The following is a 20,490-nucleotide window of genomic DNA, read 5'->3' on the forward strand; positions in this document are numbered from 1 at the left end:
ATTCATAACACACCCACAGATAAACATGACTTGGCTGAACAAAATCATAGAAAATTGCTAAAATATAGAAGCAAACAGCAAATACTGAGGTAAATTTGCTAAAATTGGCCAATAAAAAGCAGATGTCTCTTTCACTGATGATGTGACTCAACAATATCTTCCCACACAGAGCGTGTACTCAAGTTTTCCACATTTTACTCTGTAATGATAGGCCTGAATTCTTCCCACCTAAGCACAAACACCCAACAAAATCAGTGGCCTAGAACACAGCCTGCCTCCAATACTACTGGTGAGGACATGCATCTCCAAGAAGTAATCAGCCCACTTGAGATCTAAGGAACCTATGTACAACACACTGGTAAATCAAGAGACAATCTCACAGAGTTTACAATCTACCTAGGCAGCTAACAAATATGGGAAAGGGTGATGAGAGGGTGATGCGAGTTAGCAGTAGCTCACAGTAACTCACAAATGAAGCTAGAGTGACAGCTCCTGTCTTGAATCCTAATTCAGTGCTACAGGCAAAATTATCTTAAACAAAGGCAATAGGATAAAGCTTTTGAATGTCTTGTAGGATAGTGTTGTAAACAGAGATAAACCCCAAAGGATTCATTTTATTATTTAGTTGTTGACAATTATTTGAATCTTCCCCCTTCCCATATTCTATCTTACATAGCTAGTATTGCCTCTGAAAAAAATGTTCTTTCAATAAGAAATAATTAGCTAGTATTTGGCAGCAGTTGTGTGTTCTGTTATCTTTTTGTTAACATACAAGCTGATCTACCATTGTTTGCAGCAATATTTGGGTCAAAACAGTTCCTATACTATATTTTCTATTGCTGATGATAAATTTATGATGAAAACATTGAGGATTTGTTTTGAGTAAAATCTAGGTAAAGCAAAAATATTGGAACTCTTACGGAATTACTACAGATTTAACCATTATGTAATTGAGTACTTCTGGAAACCAATAGTATATTATTAGAATCTAAGACATTCTTTAAACTGCCATACTAATATGGTCTGATTTTCATAAAAATAAATTTACAGAAGTCTTCTCTCCTGAATAATATTGTACTTCTTTATCCATTCTGACATCTCTCAGATTTTACTGAGATGTTTTATGGGAGTTATCATTTATTTCTCTTCCACATTTCTCTAAAATTTTCAGCTTTCCATGTAACACCCCATCAGCCATCACTTGCGATTTTTTTTTTTACAGACAGACCTATTGTTCACTCATCCTGTCTAAGTTTTTCCCAGTGATTCCGTTGTGACTAGCTGCTTAGCAAATCTAGCTTTAGACATTTAGGATGCCACAACAGAGCAATGAATGAAGCCAAAACATCTTCAGATCTTTTTTTTCAGAATATTATAGAATGGAAAGAAACAATTGTAAAATTGATAATTGTAAATAGAAATAAATCACAAAGATATTCAACATTTGTCCAGAAACAAAGCTGTTTGAGAAACCAAACTTCAGATAACATTTCTGAGCCTGACTTCCTTAGTGCTGCTAATATTCAGCTTCTATGACTGATGTAGTTCAGCCTCTACCCAAGATATTTGAAGAGAATCACTGAATGACTGTGAAGAAAATCTTGTATAGTGTTCAGATAATGCAGAACTCAAATTACTTAACATCCTGTCAAGTCTTCTAGTCAGTCAAGCGAACAGGTGTGTTTGCAAAGTATCTTATTGACTGTAGCCAGCTTAATGGAAAAAAAATGTTTTATTCTCCTTTTGCTTCCACAGTTTAACATCTGCTAAAATGTAACTATCTGAAAATTTATAAGTTTCATGGTAGTACAAACTGGTGAAGCTTCATCAGCTTTACAAATATGTTACACAGATCTCCAGAGCTGAAGTCTTCTACTAGTGGCAAAGTAATGGTAAAATAGGAGAAAATTAACATTTTAGCCTCTCATGTTTCTCAATTACTTAAACAGAAAAACAACCAGTGAGATAAAAATAGCATTTCTGAGCTGCTTAAGGGCTATTGAAGAAAAGCATATAAATAATAAAATTTGCTTATATATTGAATGATCATCTCTGTATAGTATTTTTCAATTTTGCTTGGTGTTCATAAAATGTAAATCTCTATATCACTTTGAAAACTCAGGCAAATTATCCGCTGTCTAGATTTAAATCTGAGATACTTTAGTAAATGGAAGTCTAGAAGCACATAAATCTGTTATTGAAGTACAATCTTCTGCACAAGTATAGCTTGTTAAAAGATACTTTAGGTTATGGTTTCTGTAAGCACATTGATTCTAATCTGGAATTAATCAAATAAATAAATTAAGCGAATGGCAAGTAAAGCTCTGTGTGCATTTGACTTGTAAATACATCTGTGAAATATTTTATTAACAGCAGGTGGCAACCTTTGAAAATTGGACTGCTGCAGCATGTTTTTTCTTTAAAATATAGAAATGCAAATTATTTAAAAAATGGTTTTATAAGCAGAAACTGATTGATCTGGGTGTCCACTTACAGAGAAGATTCACATTAACCTTCTCTCAGTGCTGGGCTTTCATAGAGGAAGTCTGCATTAACTGTGGAAATCATAATTTGTTTAGAAATCCAATACAAATACTGTTTGTAGTGCTTTTCAAATAATTAATGTTTTATTAAAATTAAAGAGATCATTTGAGAAGTAAGTTAAATTTGGTTAACCTCTTCAGTGTAGTATTGTAACTTTATAACTACAAACAGTATTTTTGTTGTTCTTCAAAAGCAATGAGATTAATTGTACTAGTGTTCTGCAAAAACATTGAAAACTGTTCTTTGATGGCTGTCAAGGGATAAACACGCTTCTTATGAAAATGTCGACTTTACAACATAAAACCTATGCCTAATGTATTTCCCATTTCCTGACCCAAACCATCCCTACCATGTAAGTCTTTTCTCTGAGTAGCAGAGAACTTAGTCATCGAAACATCCAGAACTCAAAGAGATCGCTAGATTGATTTTTGCTGCCTCCTGGCTTGCAGTATAGAACAAATAATTTCCCAAGTGAAAAGCTAAGACATTTTACATGACCTACACCTTATTTTGTTATCTTACATCTATCCAAGAATGAATTCTTTTTCTTTAAGACAACATGCCTTTACAGATAAATATGATCTGACTCTTTGACTGTTCTTGTTTATTCATCACTTTTGAAGAAGCTCAAATGTACACTTTTATTAGTTTTCAACGGGAAAGACTTAAATCTACTGGGAGGGCAATGTAAAAAGTGCTGCAAAGAAATATATCGAAGCATTATATTAAAACAGGAAAGATGTGCCTTTTTCGTTTTCTAGTAGTTTCCTTTTTATAAAATGTTTCACATATATTCATTCATTCTGTAGAGTACAGTGAGATTGACTTCTTCCTTTATATTTACCGCACTGGAATTTACCCAAAGACGATTGTTGTACGTGGGATAAAAGAAATTCCATGATTCACAAAATCAACCTTGATATTCTGAGAAACAGTGAATTCAAAGGTAATTTTTGTAGCAAATCAAGTGTGCTTTAAATAATATAAGTATACTTAGCCAATGGAATATTTTTCTGATAACTTTCTTTACTATGTATTTTGATTTATTTAAAACATGATACGCTGTTCATATATCCAATAGGGCTAGTTTACACATAGCTACATAGCCACAACTCTACCAAGAAAAACAGCAATTATTTGTCTAAAGCAAGGTCAGATCTGGCTCCTTACGGCTATTGCTTTATGGAGGTTGATTTTGTCTCTTCTAAAGATGACCAATAAAGTAAGGCATACTGTAGTGTTACAACAATAACAACAATATAAATTATAACAAATAATTCAACAAATTTAACAACATTTGTTAATTGTTGTTAAACAATTTGTTGTTAACAATTTGTTGTTAATTTGTTGTTAACAAAATGTTGTTAATTTGTTGTTAATGATAACAACAAATAAATTATATTGGTATCTCACCGGGACACCTCTGCTCACTGCATCGTCTAACTTCCTCTCCGGTTCCTTCACACTGTTGTCCAGTCACAGCAGCACCTTGACAGATCCTTATCCGCCTCTCCCAGCCACCGTCGCAGGATTTGGAACAGCCACTCCAGTGGCCCCACTGGTTCCACTGGCCATTTGCTGTTAGAAAAACATAGTTATAGTGGCAACATAATGATAGTCATAAAGGAGGATACATACTCGGGTAAGAGAAGAAAAATCCCTAGATACAGCTAACAGTGAGAGAAGTGGTAGATGTAGGCACATGGAAGATGGTGAAGTCTCTACTTGGCTCCTGGGATTGTTGTCTAAATGACTTGCATCTTGAGATAAAATAAAAAGAATTGGCGCACATTTGCTTTCACTTAGACTGCAAAACAGACATTGTTGCTTTTGGGGTTTTTTTTAATATACTTGTATAGTGCTGTTGTATGGTAATGAGACACATTTACAATGTGCATAAGTACCCTTTAAAAAAACTAAATAAAAACATTTTTGTGTGTGATATTTTGGGAGATTGACTTTTACATTCTCTGACAGTGCAAATGAGGCTGAAAGCAGGCATAAACATAATTTACCCACCCTGGAAAGCTGCTTTTATACTGCCAGAGGATTGTGATGTATTCTCAGTACAAAATGGAATCAGTTCATACACATTCACTTCATAGGTTCGCTAAACGCTTTATCAAGTTTTTTAGGCCTCAAAGATATCTTTCTATACCTGTTGAATGTTATTTAATTGGTGATAAAAGTGAAAAGCTGCTATGCAGCCTGTAATGCAGTCTTTCTGGATGTATTCTTTAGCTTTTTATTGCATCAAATGAAACAGAGTGAGGCTCCAGACCTCCCTCTGGAGGTGGCTGTTCTGCTCCTTTGCACCTTGCTAAGGCTTGCGGCAGTCTGGATTCTGCTGGCATACCCCGTGTTCCCAGCTGGGAGCTACTGGCGAGACCAGAGCCAAGTCTGTCCTGAAGAGAAGAGGCAGAGCAAGTACTCACCGGTGCACTCAGGGTTATAGCATTCCCGGCTCTCAGCCCAGGGACCCCTGCACTCGGAGCCGCCGTGGGCTGCTGCCGTGCACTGCCTGCTCCGCTGCTGGGTGCCGTTGGAACAGGTCACTGAACACTGACTCCATGAGCTCCACTCCTGCCATTGTCCGTCGACTGCCGCGGCGGGCACAAAAAAGATGGACACAGCAGAGTTACCACCTGAGCTGGACAGAGACTCACAGCTTCCTTTTAGGTTAGGGGGTTTCAACTTAGTCATAGAATCAACCAGGTTGGAAGAGACCCAGCAGATCATTGAGTCCAACCATATCTATCAAATACTAAACCATGTCCCTCAGCGCCTCGTCCACCCGTGCCTTAAACACCTCCAGGGAAAGTGACTCAACCACCTCCCTGGGCAGCCTGTTCCAGTGCTCAATGACCCTTTCTGTGAAAAATTTTTTCCTAATGTCCAGCCTGAACCTCCCCTGGTGGAGCTTGAGGTCATTCCCTCTTGTCCTGTCCCCTGTCACTTGAGAGAAGAGCCCAGCACCCTCCTCTCCACAACCTCCTTTCAGGTAGTTGTAGAGAGCAATGAGGTTTCCCCTCAGCCTCCTCTTCTCCAGGCTTAATGTCCTTGGACCTTGACCTCTTACAACAATTAAATGCAGAAACCACCATTATGAGCTGCTTCAAAACAGTTCACAACTGTTTACCTTTTTCTTCAAGTAAAGAAAAAGTGTTTCATCTCCTCTAATTATATACTGTTATAAAAAAGGATAAATTATGATTTTTCTTTCATACCATAGGATTTGAAAGGCTTTACTAAAAACAAGGGCTTTTTAAAAAGATTGGTCTTGTCTTTTTTCGCAGAAGTGGACACCAATCTTGTATCATGTCAACCCTGAGCCCTTCAAAGTGATTTACTGTAGCTGCACCGATTGCTGACATGGGTCAGATTGTTGGTGCTGACTCTGAAATTAGGTGTCACTAGCTGAATAGTAAAAGGAAAACAAGAATTACCACATTGCGTCACATAAAATCTCTGTTCTGTAAACCTATAATGCTGAAAATATTTTTATCATTAATCCTCCCCATAGGGTAAATTATCCCAGTTCTTCAATATTCTTTTGAGATAAAATGTAGGAAGACAGAAACTACTGCCTTCCTCCCCAAGTGTGCTTCTGTGTTTGCATATTGAGTAATATTCTTCCTGAATTTGTCAAGTTGAATTTTTAAACAATATAGACATGGTAACTAGTTCTGTATTAGTGTTTTCTATTAGCACGTATGTTTGAGTTTGGATGAATATCCCCATGAATTTAGGACTGTCAATTTTAATTTTGTATATCAGAAAGCTCATTGAAGTATATGAAAATATTAAAAACCCAAAATAATAAAAAATATAAGCCAATTATGTTCCCATAAAAGTGAACAATTATATAGTCTATAATAAATAGTATTTTTGAAAATGGATAAACATTATGAAATGTGTTATTACTGTGATAATTCAGAATCCTATGTTCATGCAAACTTCAACAACCATCATTTCCTCATTGCACCTGTAGTTACTCAGTATAATGTCAAAATGTAGGCTGTAATATTATTTTGACTAATAATCTTCTCTGAAAACCTGATTTTGCAGCTGTTATTGCTATAGAACCACCACTGCTGAAAACTATTAACTTCACTTAGTGCATTTGCCAGCCCCTGATTTCAGGATTAATCTAAAGGAGGATTGGAACAGCAGCTTCCTAAGTTGGTGGTGTTAATAATTAAAGTAGGAAGCAGAGCCTTTAAGTCAGTGATTTAACATACTGTGTTGGTATGGATACATCACTGTTCAGAGAAATATGGAGGTGAACTATTTTACTGTTGTCTGATAGTAACCATAGCACAGATATTATCCATATCTGTAATGCTCAGGATCTTGGCAACTAGTGAATTAAAGGAAGAGAGTTTTTCTTTTTTTTTTTACACCAAGTTCTATATTAAATACTCTATGTAATACATAACTGTGAACCACTTCTCAATGCAGATGCCTCTCAAGCTATAAAGCTGCACCCTGATAATTTATTCAGCAGAAAATGAAATCCTTCCATGGAAGCTAGTTGCACTCATTAATCATAAAAGCTTTATATGAAGAGGAAAACATTATGGAAATTACATTTCAATGCACCCTCTTCAGTTTTATTCATTGCTACATAATACTATATAGGATAGGAAATATCAAATCAATTATTATAGTGTCTTTGGAGGAAACTCATTCTGTGATTTCTCATATATATTTCATACATCTCTTCTTTATCTTTAGGACCAAATAGCATGTCAATCGGAAATATGTTTAAAAGCCTAAGAATTCAACATGAAGATTCTCTTATAAAACTGAACATTCGAATTACAGCAAATCTTGACATTCAGCAAAGATCTAAGCTGTTACTCTTAAATGTAACCACTATATAACTTTTTCTGGTGAAAGTCATTTAGGTACAAATGAGTTTCAAAACCTAGAATTCTCAAACAACTGCTTATTTTGACAGATTAGGTGTAATATCTTTTGTGTTTCTTTACAATACTGAAGCAAATGAATGTATTAATTTCTCCACTGCTATTTTTATTTGGCATTTCTTTAGTTTTCAACTCTGCTTCATGCTCATATATCATGTTAATTACTTTTGTGTAGGCACATGTAAAATTGTACAGCCGCCAACTTGCCCAAAACTTGGATTAAATCAAAATTTTTGCAGCTACATTCAAGACTAAAACATCCACAATTTTTGTCCTAAAGTTTGACATGCTTTGTTGACCAGGAAAAAAGCAAAGTTCAAGTTAAATAAAAATCTAAGAAATTTAGTTTTAATTCAGTGAGGCAGTAAGCTTCATGTTTTTCCTTCATCTCTGATTAGTAATCATCAAACAACCATTTGCTAATGAAATGTCCATCAACCATTTTCAGGAAGAGCTCCAATCATGGATAATGTATTTGCAACAGTATTATGAACTCCATATATTCCACAAACTCACTGCCAGGGCAACCTTCACACTTTCAGACAGAACTCGTGAAAGAAATTTCTCACATTACAGCTACCTGATACCTAACTGTTACAATGAGCATTTATATATATAATGTTTATGGTTATTGAACTCATTGTAATACTTAGGTACCATATAAATACATATTTATATACACGCACATATGCATATGTATGTCTACACACATATACATACATAGACACATACTGAAATGTTTTCTCAAAATTAATCATAACCTATGGACAAAAAATTTAAATATTTATTTTGAAAGTATAGGGTTTTTTTCTCAGTTAGTTTTAATGTCAGTGGATGGAAGGTTTAACACGAAGCCCAAACATTGCTTGCTTTGTTAGAGGTAGTTCTTGAAAGTAATCTAGCAACTAATTCCCCCAAATAAGGCACTTACAATTCTTACCATAAGGGCTTAACTGTGATTCAAATAATGCCTTAGCCTGTGTCAGCCTTTCTTTATGCTCACATGTAAATAGTATACATTTTGAATAAATTAATAATAATTAAAATTTTGCAGCTTCCCAAATATGTTTCTTTTATGATGAATAAATAACTAGTCAACCTCCAAGCAAACATAATTCAAACATGCAGTGGACACAAACTGCGTGATCTCTGGATGTCTCACTTTAAATCACACTAAGAAAGCTGCTTGACTTTTGGTTCTCCAACACCCACCCTGAATCAAGATTTCCCACACAACATCCTGTGCCCTATAGAGAGTGTATCTTGAAGAAATTAAGAATTGTCTGCTTGTGTAGTATCTCAAATAGTTACCGTCCTAATTACATCCTTTAATCACTACAGTAAGAATTACGAACAATATTACCCCCATTTACCCTCTTTCCATAACTTTTTTTTCAATATGCAAAGGGCAATAAAAGAAATCACAAAAAACCCACATCAAATGCGTTGTAAGAAAGCAGAGAGTTGCCATATGAGCTCACCAGGGCAGAGTGCAATATTGCAAGGTTTATGTTGTGTTTCAGGTCCATCACACGATCTTCCCCCATACTGGGGAGGTATGCATGACCTCGTCCTAGTTCTTTGGCCTCGACCACATGTGAAGGAACACAAACTCCAAGGTGACCATTCCTCCCAAACGCCATGTACTGCAACAAACCAAACAGATTTTAACCAGAAACAGACACACAAGTAACAGAAGATCAATATTTTAAATGGGAATTATTTTGCCACCTTCAAGGTACATAGGTAATCTTTAGCACTGGCAAACAAATGCTTTGCAAAATTTAGTTAGTTTCTGTTTAAAAAGCATATTTTCTCTAAAATATATTTCACTTTGAAACATCTTCACTTATCTTTAAACTAACCTCACTACCACATTTTCTTTTCTTTCATTCTCTTAAGAACTATGACTTCCTTTTTCAAAAGTTAGTTATGGTATCTTCGGTGACTTGAGATACATGTAATAGCCCTGATATTCAGGATACCGATCTTTGTTAAAATCAGACATATGCTTTAAGCATCAAGGCAACTCAAAACACTTAAAGCAATCAAAATTAAGCTTTCTTTTTAAAATACAGGAATAAATACAATACTTTCTCACATTGTCACCATCATAAATTGTGGCTCTTATCTTACAAATGTTTCACTATTTAAAATTCTCATGGAAACGTGATGGTACATGTGCTTGATTATATTCCTCAATAATTCCAAGATCACATAAGCAAAAGAGATTCACACTATTTTCTTACATCAACACATTCATTGATTTAATGTACAAGTTAATACATGCATCACTGGCTTCAAAAGTTCACTCAACAAACTTCAAACACCTTCAGACTATACCATAAATTACAAACACATACCAATGTTTTTATTTACAAGTACTTCATAAAAACAATATCCAGAATCAGCTTTTTCTACCTTAATTTTTTTTCCCCTCTAGGAGAAACTAACATACAGCATCTACATGGGCTTATACATATATGCATTCTGTTTCAGAAACAATTAGAGTAAAATTTTCAGAAAGTTCTCTAATATATTATAGTTAAGCATGTACTGGTAAAACAATTTCATACATGCATTGGTAAAACAGTTCTTTAAAAACTGAAAAATACTGCAAAACAAACTTTAGTTACTTTTCTTCTGCTTAAATAAAAGCAGTTGCACAGGTTTAAATTAGGCTGAGAAAAAGATTATAAAAATGCTAGCATTTAAGAAAAATTCAGAGACTTAGTAGCCAGACTGAGCAACACACTTGGTGTCACATAACCCTGTGTTTCTGCAACCCTGTCTGTTTGAAGGATGTGTGGAGGATGAAATAGTGTATAACATCTCAGTGTATAATTGGTAATGATTCACAATATTACACAAGAATTAGATTTTCTGATTTGTCCTCACTTTTTTTGATCACCGTGAAAGAACTTGTATACAGGTTTCCTTTGCCCTAAAGTCATGTATCACCTGCCCAGTTTCTACAAATAAAACTTTTCCTACAGGCATCAGAATAACATTTCCTGAGGTGAAATTCAGTTGCCAAGGGTGTGGAAAGGCATTGAGTTCCCAGGCATATTATTATAAAATCATCATAAAGATGAAGGGGAACTCACAGGTAGGTAAGTTCCATTCCATTTTGTTAAAAGTAAGGAAAACTGTCATTTCAGATGCTATGTTGAAATAAAGAGTTTGTTAGCTGACTTCTAAGAAATCATACCTGACAGAAAATGTCAAGCTTTATTCAGGGAAGGTTTGAATCTACTAGATAACAGCTCAATTGATGGAAATGTTTTTCATTTATCACATATAAATGGTCAAAAAGCACAATAATTATTCCATGTCTTGTATGACCAGCTTTATTAAAATTATTTTATCCTAAATATCACATCAATCTGTATTATATTATGAAAAACACCCCCTCAGGAATATTCCAAATTAATGTTAAAGTTACAGATTTCAGTCCAGTTATTTTAGAAGCCTTCATTAACTGTGACAATTTTGGCAAATTCAGGAAACAATTCTTCTGAAACTAGTAAAATGATGACTATCTGCATATAATCCGTTACGTTTAATTTTTTCTCAACAGGTACTGTACTTAGACAGCTACTCTGACCCAGCCATACGATCTGAAGATTTTTTTCTCATTGGCAAAGTATTCAATTCTGAATTCAGATGTACCTCTAAGACTTCATAATTTTTATCATATGAGAAAAATTAATGAGAAACCCATCTATCTGATCAGATTCAAAACAGAAGTCAATAATAAAAAAATACATAATTTCATGTCTTGATACAACAATGACTGATTGAGTTACTCAGGTGCAACAAGAACTTCAAAAAGTAGAAAACATAGCAAAAGAAGAGTAATCTAAGTTAGAAAAAGATGGACTAGTAAAAGTGGATACACCATCCCCGGATGTGTTCAAGGCCAGGTTGGATGGGGCCTTGAGCAGCCTGGTCTAGGGAGAGTTGTCCCTGGTAATAACAGTGGGGCTGGAATTAAATGATCTTTAAGGTCCATTCCAATCCAAACCATTCCATGAGTCTATGATTATTCTATTAAATAAAAAATAATTAAAAAAAAATTAGAGGGTCTTCACACTATGCAGGCATGGGCTGAGTTTTTCTCAGGGTACTTAAGAGTTTAAATCTATAGTTTAATTTGGAGATTTTATTCAATACTGTCAAGATTTTGTAAGTTAGTTGTCTTCATTTAAAAATGACAAAAGTATGTGCTAAGCAGCTCTATAAAGACACTGTCTTGAGCCAAAAGGTTGTATATCTCTCCTGGAAAGAAAGACTGCATGTTAGCAGCAACATGGAATATATCTTTTGTGATTTTTGTGTTTGGATCTAAACATTAGCCAGACCAAAATGTTTCATTTTGGGTGGACACAAACTTACAGTAGACTCTGTTTGTTGTTTAAAGGTTTAAAGTAAGCTGTGTCCAAAATCATCTTCCAAGTAAAAACTTCATTGTACCTTCTAGTACTTATGGACTTGTATATCTGAAACTGGTAGATAGCTAAGAAATCGAAAGATGGAAAAGGCATAATACTTAAAAAAGCAACCAATAAACAAATAAATACCAAGGAGAACTAATCTGTTCATTGAGTTACGGAAGTGTCCAGTATTATCTAGACCAGCTCTAAAATAACATCTTAATTTCAAATGTCTTACCTTTGAATATTTTTTCATATTCAATTTACATTTTTGTTTTAATATTATTTTCTAAAAGCAAAAAACCTTATCACATCTGATGAATTATAGCCAGATGAGCTATGCCAAACTACACCAGATGGAGAGCTGGCCCACAGAGGAGTTACTGTTTTCTATAACACAGTTTCAGATGCAAGACTCATTATTTGGGACAAAAATACTCAGATTATTGCCAACATATCTGTCAAAAACGTTGCTAACACAACGAGTTTGGATTACTGCAAAGCATCTTTCCCTTCTTTCTACCACTCTGAACCTGATCACATTGAAGTGAACACCCACAGTGTTCACAATATGCAACTGCTGTGAAGTGGGAGGAGGTGTGAGGCCATGCTGGCCTTCATCCTACAAGTGTATTTTGAGAGATTTCTATTAGAGTTTATATGTTGGGGCTTTTTTTTTTATTTATTTGTTCAGCTTTAAACTGAACAGATATTAGAAAGCTATTACGGCCACTGAAGTTTCATCCTAAACAGTGTATTTTAATATGACTGAATAACTGCATCTAAGCAGATGCTGCATTAAAAGACTGTTTTAAATGAAATTAAGGGGTTTACATGCACAAACTTAAACTCACTTAAGTGCTGTATTTTCCTTTAGTGTCCATTAAAAAGTCTTTAAGTCTTTCATATATAAACTCAGAAGACCTTCTAACACATCTGTCCTCTAACTTTCACATTGAAGATTTACATTTACTCTACTTCTGCCATGCCTCTTTCTAATTATAAACCTAAGTTTTCTTTACTCTTATTTTCTTCAAGTGAAGTCCTGAACGTCCAGAGCATTAATTACTAACAATAAAGCTACAGGAATTAAAAAAGACATTACTAATTTTGTAGTGATTTTTCTAGGGTACCATGCAGGCACAGTATATCTCAAAACGTGCAATATTTCAACAATATGGCTAAACTTCACTGACATGAGCCCTGAGGAAAAAAAGGGCATAGTAAAAAAGTCATAGTATGCCATGCTACCCAAAATATAGTTGTTGAGCGTACAAATGTTTTAAATTGCTTAGGACATTCCTGCTCCTGCCATATTTTTTCTTAATCCAAGAGTCTGAAAATGCTGAGCTTCAGCTAATTTTTTTCTAGAAGTTGTTGAAGGCAATGGGGAAGGAGAAATAGAAACTAATCAACCTCCAGACATGGAAATTCCATGTTCTTTCTCCTAAAAATTTTAACTGTTTTAGACATTATGTCTAAGCTGAAATGAATCAGTGGCAGTGCAGTATTGGATCCCGAGTTGTCCTTGCTCACAAAAGAACCGGTAAACACAGTGGTTACCTGAACTATGCTTTGTTGCCTACTCTGCTGCACTTTTCCAGAAGGCTTTTGATTCCAAGACACTGACTAATTTACGTAGTGGGATCCTGTCCCTGAAATAGTGTTGGTCCAGAACAAATTTTAAGAAACCTTCCTGCTTTTTACTGTAATTTTCAGGAGCTTTATTTTGAAATTTAAGGTGTTATTTCAATCCTAATACACACACACACACACATATATATATATTCAGCAGGATAAAAAGAAATGAATAAATGGAAACCAGCTGGAAATTATGGACCAAATAGTTTTCATGTACTTATGTAAAAGACTCCGCAGTCTCACTGTTGCATAATGATGAAGCTGGTGAATCCCATTCTCAAAATTTTCCAGAACAGTCAGATCACAGAGAGGCGTAATCCCTAACATCCCAGTATGAGTATTGGACGTTAAAGGGAGTATATGAAGGCAATAAATGAAAATATTTTGGCAATCTTGCATTAGTATTTTCAAGTTTAGCAGGTTGTCCTGAAGCTTGTGAATAGACAGTAAAGTAGTCCAGTAGGCCAGACTGCATAATTTTGGTTTGAAGGGACATCTTTTTGATTAGGAAACCTTATTCCAGCTCTCAGCCTTTCCCACCACTCCCTTTTTTACTGATCATGGAAACATATAATGAATATGACCCAGTAGATTTTGTATTTGTGAGCTACAAGGACAGACCATTGTTATGTTTTTCTGTTTATTGCTTCCAAGTTCCACTGTAAGATATAAAATCTTGCTCAGTTAACAGAGTCCAAACATCGTATGGAATGACTGGTACAGGTCTGGGTGCACAAGCCAGATCACAGCTGTATATCCATACACTTGGATTGGACTGTCACACGTATGTTTTAATTAACTAATGTATAAACTATGTACTTTCTTATGCATGGACTAGAGATAATCCCGAACTCTTCAACTTTCTGAGTCAGAATACATGGTATAATGAGGACAGAGTATATTTAGGCTAACAATTAAAGGGATGCTTGAAAAAATAATGGAGCTGTGACTAGGAAAAGTGCATTTCTTAACTGCTAATCTTGCACACTGACAGAGAGTATTGACCCTGCAGTCAGACAGAGGCTAACATAAATTAATAGGGTTATAGCAATTACGTGAAACAACATGCAAGATTCAGCCCAGGAGACTAATTACCTAGGAAGGTAACTCAAGCTACATAAAGATTATCAGAATCAGCTGTGGTAACCTGAAAAAGGAAATATCTTGGCAATGTCACTGTCAGCCAGTAAGAATTGGTAGCCATTGCTTGTATTGGGTATCTGGAAATGAAAGCTGTACCCTGAAGTGGGAGCTCATGTGTAAGGAAAGAGCTTCTTGTGACCTAAGAAATATGGAGTAGTCTTTTCTTTTTTGTGAGAATTGTTTAGAAGTTTGCTAGATAATGAGATTTTTAAGAATGAACTTGTTTTCCCATTTGTTTTGACGGTTAATTACTTTGGGTTTCATATTACATGATTTGTTTTTCATTTTGCTTTGATATGGAGAATTCTCATTCCTTACTAGATGAATGAAGATCAAATTCTGTAAAATTAGTTGAGTTAAATGCCTTCCTTCTTCTTATGTAATATAAAATAAGCAAGAAAGCAGGCAGCACTTCATCTCATTGTGAGTACTGGACTTTATGGTTTCATGTTTATACTTCACACAGTTTCAAAGGAATCTTAATCTTTGATTTTTTGAAGGTCTATTCCTTTCTTTTCCAGTTCTCTTTTTTCACTTATTTTTATACTTTGAAGTTCAGAGTTCTTTTGCTATGTATCCCACCTCTGGCAGAATGTAAGCTAGCCTAAAACTTTTGGAATTACCTGCCATTTTTTTGTAGGAAAACACTTCAAGAGATCAAATTCAGTCCTGTCTGGGGGCTTCTACCATGAAATATTAGAAAACTCGACATGAATTTCTTATCTAGAGCATAGCAGTAAAGTACTAGGTGCTAGCATCAGTTCTTATTACAGTGGTGGCTTATCTAGATATGATCGTTTAAGTTGCTTTCCATTACAGAGCTTCCCTAAATGCTTGTAACACTAATACACAAACTCTGACGGAATCACATATGCACTTCTCATTGAATACTTTTCAATACATAGTAAAAATGCGAGATTCTCATTTTACACATTACTATTACTCATGGAGAAAAGCTCCAAGGGACTGTCTGTGTGTAATAGTCTAGTTTGCTTCAAAAATGAAGTTAGCCTCCCCAGAACCTGAGAATGTCTCAATAGACTCTTGCAATCAAATGTTACAAAGTACTGAGGAATTTCTGCATGTGAAGTGCCACACATAATTTCTTTGCATTTTAGACACAGCAGAGGAAAATGAATGTAGTCTCATGGCATGTGCCTTCCCTTTTGCTTCCCCTCCAAGATTAATCAGATCTATAGGTGGAGTCTAAAGAAATGAAATGTGCCCTTTCAGCAACTAACGCAAACATGCCTGTCTCTTATCCTTAGTGTATAACTACTGCTCAACTCCAACTATGTCCAGATCTCTGAGACAAAAGGAGTAGGAGAACTATAATGTAAGATACTGATGACCTTTACCTTGTGTCAGATGTAAGAGAGTTACTTTTTGTCTGATCTTCCTTCCTTTGATGGGTAGCTGTTGCCCTTTCTCACCAGAAAAACTTAAAGGTAAGTCCCTGAAGGTATTACTGTGCATTGTCTGGCGCGTTGCCTAGAAGGCAGTACTCTAAATGGCGACATAATTGCAGTGTCGAATAACATATGTTAACTTAACCCATCCTGTTAATCAGTCTATGTTTCTTAACATATTGATAATATGGATTTCTTTCCTAGCTTGTATTTAGTACTCACACTAGGACTTCTCTTTTCTGCGTGAAAATCAGAGACTACGGACATTTTTTAAAATCCACAACTGCTAGAAAAAGGGACTTTTGTTCCATATCTTGACTGTTCCAAAAGAAAAAATAAAAACCTACATGACAAAATTTCACAGCTGAATAGAATTACACTTTTCTACTCTAAGTGAAATGCCCTTATGAAATTCATGTTAAAAACAATAATAATAAAAAAGTATAGCTTCATATTCTTATCATTATACAGTTCAAAAACATCCACAATTTTATTTATTGGCTGCTAACACTACCTGGACAGAGGGCAGTGTTATTGCAAACCCTTGATTCTCTTAAAGGGCCGCTGCAGTGTGTCCCGTAAGGTGATACACAAGTTCTGGTTCGCACCTGCGACCCTTGACCACAAGTAACTGAACACGTACTCCACTGGGCCCACTCTTCAACACCAGATTCACCTGTATTCAAGACAACAAACAAACATGAATACAGACATAAGTATTAACGAGACTTTTTTTTTGCTGAAGCTCATTATCATCTGCCCTTATAAACCAAAGAATAAAGTACCATACCAAAATAAATATTTAAAAGTTCATGGAGTAAAGCAACAGTGAAAAAGGGCAAGAAATAAAATAAAGACATCTACAATGCTGCAGTCACGTAACACCTGTCAGAAGGAAAAACTTTGATCATTAAGCATTATTTTCAACTTTATGTGAACTATTGCCCTTTAACATTTTAGAAACAACACTGCCCTTAGGATGCTAGAAGACCACAGACAGCTTTTTTTACATAATTGCAAAGGATTTATCTTTGATATTCATACTTTTCTCTCTAGAATGAAGGCTAGATAATAAATTAAGGAATTCTGCCACTAAGGGAATTCTGATTAAAAAAACCCAAAACCCAACAAACCAATCCCCTAATTTCTTGTATTTTCTTGAGTGGAGAGTCATCTAGTTTTTGAGAGAAGCTCCCTAGCAAAGAGAAGCACTTTTCCTACCAAATTTTAAACTAAATAGAGGAGTGGGAAATTAGTTCATTTACTTCACAGATCCGCTTCTTGCTTTTGAAGAGGTGTGCTAAACTCTTGAAGATGTTAGACCTCATCACTGTGTCCACTACGTTAAAAATTGTCAGATGTGATTTATTAATAACACAGGTTTGAACAGCATATTTTTTAATTGCTATTATGTGATTTGTATTTTTTGAAAGCGAGTAATGCATGAAGTCTTTTTGTATGGATGATCATGAAAGAATGCTTAAACTTTGTTTACATGAACAGTCATAAGCACAATTCTGGAATTCCTTTCCCAAAGGCATACACGTTCAGAAAACTAGATTCCTTGAGTATTCTCAGAAAGCAAATGCAAAAAATAATGTGAATATACCTCACTGAAAGATTTGAGTAAATAATTGTGGACTCATATTCACCTTTTTCCATTAAAATACACTATAAAATGACATGATGAAGGCTCTATTACATTCTTAATTATTAAACTTAAGTCCTTTTTGAAAGGAGAAATGAGATCTTCTGTTTTAAAATCAGTGACATGATGCAACATTCAGTCTTGAACACCTTGCTTAAAATTTCAGTTATCTCAGTATATTCCTAGTCTTCCAAAAGTTTGATATTGGTCACAATCAAGGAAATGTCTGGAAACCAAGGAGACTCTGACATTATCTTCCAAGAATGCAGTAAATTATATACTTTTTCTTGAAACTGCGCCTTTGCAGCGACCATCTGTCTAATCTAGCAGTTTCTATGGACAAGGACAAAATGATGAGATTTTTTACATACAAAAGTCCACCAAAGTGATTTTTGAGGTAATTATCATTAATTGTTAAGTTAAAAACTGAGAGTTTTAATCACTGGGGTTTTTTTATCATTTTTATATGAATATAGCATTTTTATTAGATTGTTACATGTCTTGTGTTCATGTAGACAACATAATATGGCAAATACAGCTAATATCTAGGTAGACAGTAACAAATATACAATATGTATAGTAAGCCCTATGTACATGCTAAAAATACTTGTATTAGTATGGGTTTCTAGGCTAAATTTTTTTTGTCTATTGCTGCATGTTTAAAATTTGACTTTGCCTTTTTTTAAATGGTTTAAATGAAATGTCAAAGAGCAGAAAAAGTCAAAGCTATGTTTCTCAAGATGCTTCACATTATGTAAAAGAGTCATATATGCTCAGTGTAAATTATCCATTATCCATCCCAGACATGGTGACAGTGCATAGATAATTAAATTCAGAAATTAAGTATTAAAAATTTAAAATTTCAAATATTGTAAAGTGAAAAAAATGTTGCTCTGTTCTTAACCCTTGAAATATGAAGAAAAAGAGCACTAACACAATACTAAAAAGTATGATTGTATTAAGTGAATTCTGAAATTAATTATCAAAATTTCTGAGCATATCTGTTCTGTCTATTCACAAAAGGCAGAATCTAACAATATATCTTGGCATACGCAAAGGACAGAAGGTTTAAACATTTGCTGGAGCAAAATCTTCCACATTGATCTGATATGCAGAAGAAAAAAAGTGAAATCAGAGAAAATAAAGAACAAATTTATCTTACCAGCTGCTTTGCTTCCTTTTGCAAAATTCATTATGATTTTTTGATACTTTTTAATTTTTCAGAGTATTTTGACTGCTGTCAGTATGATTATTGCATATTTTAAAGGAGAGAAACACCTTCACAGAAAAATTATGCCACAGTTAACCATTTTTAATTCAAGCAAATAAAGATTTCTTTACTTTATAGGATAAACCTAGGTTGCTTATGTAATCTGTAAATACATCTTCTATTGTTTCCTCTTTTTTCCCACTTTTTTCTTTTCTGAAAAGAAAACTTCAAAAGGGCTGCTCTTTATTTTCCTTCTAGTTTTTGTTTACTTGAGAAATCCTAAAATTTTTGTATTTATCATATTAAAACTACTACCTCAAATTAACTATTGGCAAACTATCAAGCCCTTTCTCTCCCCTGCCACTCAACATGTAAGAGGAAACATAACTTACTGTATGGAAGGCCTCATTGATCTGTGTAACACTTACCTGTATTATAATCTCTAAATCGCATAACACCTAAGAGAAGGATCAGTCCAAACACATAAAATGACAAATACAGGAGAATAAATTATTAACACAATATTTTTTTTAAAAAAAAACACAATGATTTGCTGCCTCACATCACTCATAAACAAGAAAATGCATATTTTAATACCATATTTTAACACTCTTCCATTCACAAAATTTGGTGAATTAGGTCCATTATTCTAACAGTATTAAATGCTCTTCATAAATCTTATCCAGGACAATTCTCTGTTTCTGCCTCTTTGCCTTATAAAAGCACACAAACATTTTTTTTGCACTTTTGCATCTGTTTTATTATTACACAAAATAAAATATTAAGCAGGCTTAAAACATAAGAGAACTCATAAACTTAGTATCCATTTACTTTAAAGGCTATTAGACCTCTTAGTACACAAGTAAAGTAATAAGACAGATATGTTAGAAAAAACTTTATGAATCAGTTTAAGAAGATATCACATTAATTATATCACAAGAAAATGAATGCATTAGAGGTGAAGAAAATATGCAATGATCACTACAAAGGAAAATCAAAATGAAGAAGAGATGAAAATTAGTAAGTATGTCCAAAAAGAGCATAATATTACTTAAAATATTCTAACCTACAGTATGTAAAATATGGATTTCCTCAAAGTTGTGCGTGGAAATTTATATGCTGTGCTGATACATCTCACATGCTTTCAGAACAGGACCTTGAAAACCAATCCTGTAATATTTGGATTGTTCATCTCCCACTCCACACACACAATCTATGAGAAGGTGATGGTGTAGGTGTTGCATTTATTATGCAGTTCTCTAACACTCCTAACAGATGCACTGCAATGTATGACTAGAAATTATGAAATACAAGTTTTACCTCATAATATGAACGTTTTATATGGATTGACAAGGATTTATATTAGGAAATAAAACAGATCATCTTACTTATTTTTTGGACTAATTGTATGAATTCAAGAAGCAGCATAAAAGCAAAGGTGTTATTCTATGTAGTAAGCAACTAACATTGTAAGTCTAAGCTATGTATGTAAGTAATAAGATCTAATTGCCTAAACAAAAACTGCCTG

The 20,490-nt window shown here is 34.4% G+C and overlaps 1 protein-coding gene across 7 annotated transcripts in view; it reads right to left on the reverse strand.

Annotated features, from left to right (window-relative positions):
• Positions 1 to 20,490, reverse strand: part of ADGRB3 (adhesion G protein-coupled receptor B3) — a 458,941-nt gene that overhangs the window by 257,527 nt on the left and 180,924 nt on the right. For 5 of the 7 annotated variants that reach the window (XM_069851421.1, XM_069851420.1, XM_069851416.1 and 2 more), the window contains exons 4-8: positions 19,391 to 19,420; positions 16,619 to 16,780; positions 8,957 to 9,121; positions 4,980 to 5,144; positions 3,958 to 4,122 (exon numbers count right to left, since the gene is read on the reverse strand). In XM_069851421.1, coding sequence (XP_069707522.1) covers positions 3,958 to 4,122; positions 4,980 to 5,144; positions 8,957 to 9,121; positions 16,619 to 16,780; positions 19,391 to 19,420 — 687 coding nt within the window. The remainder of the gene's footprint in view (positions 1 to 3,957; positions 4,123 to 4,979; positions 5,145 to 8,956; positions 9,122 to 16,618; positions 16,781 to 19,390; positions 19,421 to 20,490) is intronic. The other 2 variants (XM_069851423.1, XM_069851419.1) reach the window with 1 other exon arrangement.

The sequence above is a fragment of the Phaenicophaeus curvirostris genome, chromosome 2 (genome assembly GCF_032191515.1).
Source record: "Phaenicophaeus curvirostris isolate KB17595 chromosome 2, BPBGC_Pcur_1.0, whole genome shotgun sequence".
In the NCBI taxonomy this organism is placed as follows: domain Eukaryota; kingdom Metazoa; phylum Chordata; class Aves; order Cuculiformes; family Cuculidae; genus Phaenicophaeus; species Phaenicophaeus curvirostris.